Source organism: Labrus mixtus, chromosome 9 (assembly GCF_963584025.1).
Source record: "Labrus mixtus chromosome 9, fLabMix1.1, whole genome shotgun sequence".
In the NCBI taxonomy this organism is placed as follows: domain Eukaryota; kingdom Metazoa; phylum Chordata; class Actinopteri; order Labriformes; family Labridae; genus Labrus; species Labrus mixtus.
The window spans coordinates 30,937,444-30,945,054 of NC_083620.1; the positions used below are offsets into that span (position 1 = coordinate 30,937,444).

Here is a 7,611-nt window from a genome sequence, read left to right on the forward strand (position 1 = left end):
TACTAATATTGCAGTTCAGACACATACAGGTACTAATACTGCAGTACAGACACATACAGGTACTAATACTGCAGTACAGACAACACATTCAGGTACTAATACTACAGTACAGACACATACAGGTACTAATACTACAGTACAGACACATACAGGTACTAATACTGCAGTACAGACACATTCAGGTACTAATACTGCAGTACAGACACATACAGGTACTAATACTACAGTACAGACACATTCAGGTACTAATACTGCAGTACAGACAACACATACAGGTACTAATACTGCAGTACAGACACATTCAGGTACTAATACTGCAGTACAGACACATACAGGTACTAATACTGCAGTACAGACAACACATACAGGTACTAATACTGCAGTTCAGACAACACATTCAGGTACTAATACTACAGTTCAGACAACACATTCAGGTACTAATACTGCAGTACAGACACATACAGGTACTAATACTGCAGTACAGACACATACAGGTACTAATACTGCAGTACAGACAACACATACAGGTACTAATACTGCAGTTCAGACAACACATTCAGGTACTAATACTACAGTTCAGACAACACATTCAGGTACTAATACTGCAGTACAGACACATACAGGTACTAATACTGATGCAGCTTTTCTCCCATAATGCATTGTGTCGGACAACTCTGTGTTTGTGTCTCAGGTGTTCATCGACAGATTTCGGTACAACGCTAACAGAGCTGCTCAGGTGCAGAGCAAACTCAAACAGCTGGAGAGGCTGTAAGTATTCATAAACCTGGTCACTCACCTGGTACACCACACACTCACCTGGTACACCACACACTCCCCTGGTACACCACACACTCCCACACACTCCCCTGGTACACCACACACTGCCCTGGTACACCACACACTCCCCTGGTACACCATACACTCACCTGGTACACCACACACTCCCCTGGTACACCACGCACTCCCCTGGTACACCATAAACTCACCTGGTACACCACACACTCACTTGGTACACCACACACTCACCTGGTACACCACACACTCACTTGGTACACCACACACTCACCTGGTACACCACACACTCACTTGGTACACCACACACTCACCTGGTACACCACAAACTCACCTGGCACACTGGGGCAGATGGTAGAGTCGTAGCAGCCTCTACCATCACCGTGTGTGAATGTGTATGAATGGATGAGTTAATACTGAAGGACTCTTTACTCAGCAGCCTCTACCATCAGTGTGTGAATGTGTGTGAATGGATGAGTTAATACTGATGGACTCTTTACACAGCAGCCTCTACCATCAGTGTGTAAATGTGTGTGAATGGATGAGTTAATACTGATGGACTCTTTACACAGCAGCCTCTACCATCAGTGTGAATGGATGAGTTAATACTGATGGACTCTTTACTCAGCTGCCTCTACCATCAGTGTGTGAATGGATGAGTTAATACTGATGGACTCTTTACTCAGCTGCCTCTACCATCAGTGTGTGAATGTGTATGAATGGATGAGTTAATACTGATGGACTCTTTCCACAGCGGCCTCTACCATCAGCGTGTGAATGTGTATGAATGGATGAGTTAATACTGATGGACTCTTTACTCAGCAGCCTCTACCATCAGTGTGTGAATGTGTATGAATGGATGAGTTAATACTGATGGACTCTTTACTCAGCAGCCTCTACCATCAGTGTGTGAATGTGTATGAATGGATGAGTTAATACTGATGGACTCTTTACTCAGCAGCCTCTACCATCAGTGTGTGAATGTGTATGAATGGATGAGTTAATACTGATGGACTCTTTACTCAGCAGCCTCTACCATCAGTGTGTGAATGTGTAGTTGTGACCTGCGGTGTCAACGCGCTGTGAGCAGTCAGAAGACTATAAAAGTGCTCTATAAGCTTACATCCATTTACTACACTGACCTGGTACATCTGTTACAAATGTCCCAGTTTAAATCCAGCTGTTGAGACGGACCCCAGGTGTGTGTTTCTTTTTTGTGTACCTGTTCTGTGTCTCAGGTGTGAGTCACTGTCTCGTTTCTCCTGCAGACCTGAACTCCAGCCCCTTGAAAAAGAGACAGAGGTCACTCTAAGGTAAGAGGTCACACCTGTTCTGACACGTGTAAAATGTTGACTCGCTCAGATTGTAGTCCAAACTGTATCGACCAACCAGAAAGCAGAACACGTACCATGATGTTTCCCCTCAGGTTGCTTCTCTGCAGATATGTGTTTGTAGAGGTTATGTAGCATCACAGGACCTGCAATGCTTTTCATGTGAGCCTGAGATGTCCCTAACAGGCCACCGTACACAGATGAACACCTTAAACAACATGAGCCCCTCCTGAAGTCTGATACCTGATGTTAAAATGCTGACTTGGTGAACAACAGCTGATTTTACTTGTTGGCTGATTAAATACAGTGATTGGTTTGTTGATCTATTGATTGTTTGATTGTTTTAATGGCGTCTCGTCTGATTGGTTGATGAAGTTATTGATTGACTGATTGGTTGGTTGACGTGCTGTTTCTTGTCACAGGTTTCCAGATAACTTTGAGAAGTTGTCCCCCCCGATCCTCCAGCTGGATGAGGTGGAGTTTTATTACTCTGCTGACCTGCGGCTCTTCTCTGGACTCAACCTGTCTGCCGACCTCGAATCTCGCATCTGCATCGTACGTGTCATCATGACCCTCAAAATGAATCAGTGACTGCATGACTGTCAGATTAAGGTCATCATGTCATGATGTGTTCACTGACAGGTCGGAGAAAACGGAGCTGGTAAATCCACCATCCTCAAACTGCTGATGGGCGAGCTGACGCCGGTGAACGGGATCAGACAAGTTCACAGGTAAGACGAACAGCCGACCAATCACAAAACAGGAAACACCTGGATCACAGTTTGCCTAAACGTCTGATGACTAAAGAACTGTTTTTACCATCTGTGTTTTTACGGGGGATTCTTTACACATAGAAGAGTTTAAAAACGGTTGCTATGGTAACGTTTACAGATCAAATGGAAGCATCTGCGTTTCATTCAGGAGACAGTAAATGATGAAACATGAACGATGTCAGGGAGCAGGTCATTACTCCTCTATAAGACTCAGCATTTAACGGAACTTCATTTGAATGTTGTTCATTTCTCATCAGGAACTTGAAGATCGGTTACTTCAGTCAGCATCATGTGGACCAGCTGGACCTGAACGTCTGCTCTGTGGAACTGCTGCTTAACAAGTTCCCCGGTAAGCTACTTCAACATCAACCAATTCACCAGATTAAAGAGAAACAGGAAGAGCCTCTGTCTCTGCTCAGGGAACTGTTAACTTCCTGTTTGGGAACTGTTGACTTCCTGTTTGGGAACTGTTGACTTCCTGTTAGGGAACAGTTGACTTCCTGTTTGGGAACAGTTGACTGTTTCCTGTTTGGGGACAGTTGACTTCCTGTTTGGGAACAGTTGACTTCCTGTTTGGGAACAGTTGACTTCCTGTTAGGGAACTGTTGACTGTTTCCTGTTTGGGAACATATGACTGTTTCCTGTTTGGGAACAGTTGACTTCCTGTTAGGGAACAGTTGACTTCCTGTTAGGGAACTGTTGACTCCCTGTTTGGGAACAGTTGACTTCCTGTTTGGGAACAGTTGACTTCCTGTTAGGGAACAGTTTACTTCCTGTTTGGGAACAGTTGACTTCCTGTTAGGGAACCGTTTACTTCCTGTTTGGGAACAGTTGACTGTTTCCTGTTTGGGAACATATGACTGTTTCCTGTTTGGGAACAGTTGACTGTTTCCTGTTTGGGAACAGTTGACTGTTTCCTGTTTGGGAACAGTTGACTGTTTCCTGTTTGGGAACAGTTGACTGTTTCCTGTTTGGGAACAGTTTGACTTCCTGTTAGGGAACAGTTGACTTCCTGTTAGGGAACTGTTTACTTCCTGTTTGGGAACAGTTGACTTCCTGTTAGGGAACAGTTGACTTCCTGTTAGGGAACTGTTTACTTCCTGTTTGGGAACAATTGACTTCCTGTTTGGGAACACTTGACTTCCTGTTTGGGAACAATTGACTTCCTGTTTGGGAACAGTTGACTTCCTGTTTGGGAACAGTTGACTTCCTGTTAGGGAACAGTTGACTGTTTCCTGTTTGGGAACATATGACTGTTTCCTGTTTGGGAACAGTTGACTGTTTCCTGTTTGGGAACAGTTGACTTCCTGTTAGGGAACAGTTGACTGTTTCCTGTTTGGGAACAGTTGACTTCCTGTTAGGGAACCGTTGACTTCCTGTTTGGGAACATTTGACTGTTTCCTGTTTGGGAACAGTTGACTTCCTGTTTGGGAACAGTTGACTTCCTGTTTGGGAACAGTTGACTGTTTCCTGTTTGGGAACAGTTGACTGTTTCCTGTTTGGGAACATATGACTGTTTCCTGTTTGGGAACAGTTGACTGTTTCCTGTTTGGGAACAGTTGACTGTTTCCTGTTTGGGAACAGTTGACTTCCTGTTAGGGAACAGTTGACTTCCTGTTAGGGAACTGTTTACTTCCTGTTTGGGAACAGTTGACTTCCTGTTAGGGAACCGTTGACTTCCTGTTTGGGAACAGTTGACTGTTTCCTGTTTGGGAACATATGACTGTTTCCTGTTTGGGAACAGTTGACTGTTTCCTGTTTGGGAACAGTTGACTGTTTCCTGTTTGGGAACAGTTGACTTCCTGTTAGGGAACAGTTGACTTCCTGTTAGGGAACTGTTTACTTCCTGTTTGGGAACAGTTGACTTCCTGTTAGGGAACAGTTGACTTCCTGTTAGGGAACTGTTTACTTCCTGTTTGGGAACATTGACTTCCTGTTTGGGAACACTTGACTTCCTGTTTGGGAACAATTGACTTCCTGTTAGGGAACAGTTGACTTCCTGTTAAGGAACAATGACTTCCTGTTAGGGAACTGTTGACTGTTTCCTGTTAGGGAACAGTTGACTGTTTCCTGTTTGGGAACAGTTGACTGTTTCCTGTTAGGGAACAGTTGACTTCCTGTTTGGGAACAATTGACTTCCTGTTTGGGAACAGTTGACTGTTTCCTGTTAGGGAACTGTTGACTGTTTCCTGTTAGGGAACAGTTGACTTCCTGTTTGGGAACAGTTGACTTCCTGTTTGGGAACAGTTGACTGTTTCCTGTTTGGGAACAGTTGACTTCCTGTTTGGGAACAGTTGACTTCCTGTTTGGGAACAGTTGACTGTTTCCTGTTTGGGAACAGTTGACTGTTTCCTGTTTGGGAACAGTTGACTGTTTCCTGTTTGGGAACCTGTAAGGCTTCATTGAAAGCCTCGTCGGGGTCACCGTTCACACTTTATCATGAGAGCTGTTTAGTCTCAGTAGGAACTATTAAAAGTGTAGCTTGCTGTCAGTCTGGTATTTCCAGACATGTGATTGGCCGATGTGTGTGTGTCACAGGTCGGACAGAGGAGGAGTACCGTCACCAGCTGGGAGGTTACGGCATCACCGGAGAGCTTTCCACGAGACCGGTGGCCAGTCTCTCGGGGGGGCAGAAGAGCCGGGTGGCCTTTGCACAGATGACCATGCCGTGGTAGGAAAAACAGCTCAGAGTCAATCTGTTTGTGTTACCATGACGATGATGATGACATCATGTCTCTGTCCCTCAGTCCAAACTTCTACATCCTGGACGAGCCGACAAACCACCTGGACATGGAGACCATCGAGGCACTGGCCAAAGCTCTCAACAAGTTCAAAGTAAGTCAGGGTGGGCGGGGTCTAATGTCAGGGTGGGCGGGGTCTGGATATTGCCTATCAAAGGTAAACGCTCAATGATGTCAGAGTGGGCGGGGTCTAAAGAATACCTGACGGGTGAATGTTTAATGATTTAAACGTGTTTCTATGTTTACGGTTAGAGGCTCCTCAGTGGCGTTGATCGTTGCCTCGTCAGTCACCATGGTTACGGTTTTCATTAATCCTTTAAATATTAAAACCTTCCAAATGATTAAATCCACATAAAATATCAGAATGTCATAAACGAGCGTTCAGAAAATGACACTTCATGTTCACCTAATGATTTGAACCTGAGGTGTGTCTCAGGTGTGTCTCCTCACAGAGTGATGTCATGTGTTTCAGGGCGGAGTCATCCTGGTGTCTCACGACGAGCGTCTGATCCGGTTGGTGTGTAAGGAGCTGTGGGTGTGTGAAGCCGGGAAAGTCGCTCGCATCGACGGCGGCTTCGACGAGTACCGAGACATCCTCCAGGAGCAGTTCAGGAAGGAGGGTTACCTGTGAGGCCCCGCCCACTGCTGACTGACCACACCAACGACTAACATAACCCCGCCCCCTCCATAGCAACACCTGTCAGAGCAGCCAACCAGCCGTCAGAGCATAGGACGCTTTCTTCTCTGAACTGTCTCGCCTGCTGCGAGCTGATTGGTCGTTTGTGTTCACCAGGTGAGGTCCCAGTGAACTCTGGAAGAGGAGGAGAAATCCTGAACGATTTGGAGTTTATTTAACGTCAAACTGTGGAGAGTTTATCGTCACTTTAAACCTGATTTTGTTTTTGTATCATCGAGTCAAAGGTTTGAGGTTTTTAAAGGAGCCGGCCGCCAAACGACAAAAATAAAAACCGTCAGATCACGTTGTGTTCACGTTCTCTTCTTTCACTCAGGTTCATTCAGTTCATCTTTCACCACCACTCTGCTTTCAGCTCAGAGAGCCTCGTTCATCTGTCACATCATCAAAATAAACAATATCACCTTAAGCACAAACATGGACCAATCAGAGCCCACTTTCAGATGGAGTTTAAACCATGTGACTCATGATGACATCATCAGTCAGTGAGGAGTTACAGGTCACATATCCTCCTCTTCTTCAGTTTAAATAAGTCTCAGAGCTCCTCTTTAACATGTGTGAGAAGTTTCTTGTTCTAAATCCACTCTGATCCTGTATTTGATCATGTCTATAAACCCCTCTATTTCAGCCCTGCTCAGAACAGGCTGTTTCTGTGTCTGTACCTTTAAATATGTAAATGAGCTGTGTCTGACCACGCCCCCTCTCTGGAAGGGCTTGGGTGTCTCGGTCTTGTGTCCTATTGTTTACGGTGAGAAGGCAGACTCAGAGGCAGGGGCGTTGTAGTGTGGAGAAAAGTGGGACTGACTCCCCAGGCCCCAGTGGGGAGGGGGGCCCTTCATGGGCCTGAAATAAAAATTGATTTCTTATTTTGCTTTTTCTCTTAGTTATAACCACAAGATGACTAAAATTGTCTGAATAAATAAACAAACATTCAGAATTCCTTGTTGAAAATATGTGGAGTCTGTCTCAAAGGCCCCTCTCCCCCCTTCTGAATGTGCAGAATGGTTTAGTCCGCCCCGCACCTCTCAACCCTCTCGACTGAATTGATCTGTCGGTGGTCAGTCGAGTCAAGAGAGAGAGATGTGACAGGCTGCAGATTAAACCTGTTGTTAGAGGAATTCAGCCAAGAATATGGTTTGGATCATATTTGTGTTTTATGCATAAATTCATCACATGAATCCTTCATAGAAACGACTTCATATGACCCTATTTTATAAAAATATTACATCGCGGTAAAAAAGAGTCCACTTTGGAGCGATATTTAGAGTCTGTAGCGAGCT

General features: G+C 45.0%; 1 protein-coding gene across 1 annotated transcript in view; it reads left to right on the plus strand.

Annotated features, from left to right (window-relative positions):
• LOC132980981 (ATP-binding cassette sub-family F member 3-like) overlaps nucleotides 1-6,616 on the plus strand; it is a 20,115-nt gene extending 13,499 nt beyond the window's left edge. The window contains exons 14-21 of the mRNA XM_061047388.1: nucleotides 692-768; nucleotides 2,061-2,105; nucleotides 2,546-2,678; nucleotides 2,766-2,854; nucleotides 3,154-3,245; nucleotides 5,435-5,567; nucleotides 5,644-5,731; nucleotides 6,110-6,616. Coding sequence (XP_060903371.1) covers nucleotides 692-768; nucleotides 2,061-2,105; nucleotides 2,546-2,678; nucleotides 2,766-2,854; nucleotides 3,154-3,245; nucleotides 5,435-5,567; nucleotides 5,644-5,731; nucleotides 6,110-6,268 — 816 coding nt within the window. The 3' untranslated portion in view covers nucleotides 6,269-6,616. The remainder of the gene's footprint in view (nucleotides 1-691; nucleotides 769-2,060; nucleotides 2,106-2,545; nucleotides 2,679-2,765; nucleotides 2,855-3,153; nucleotides 3,246-5,434; nucleotides 5,568-5,643; nucleotides 5,732-6,109) is intronic.
• Nucleotides 6,617-7,611: the final 995 nt, after the last annotated feature.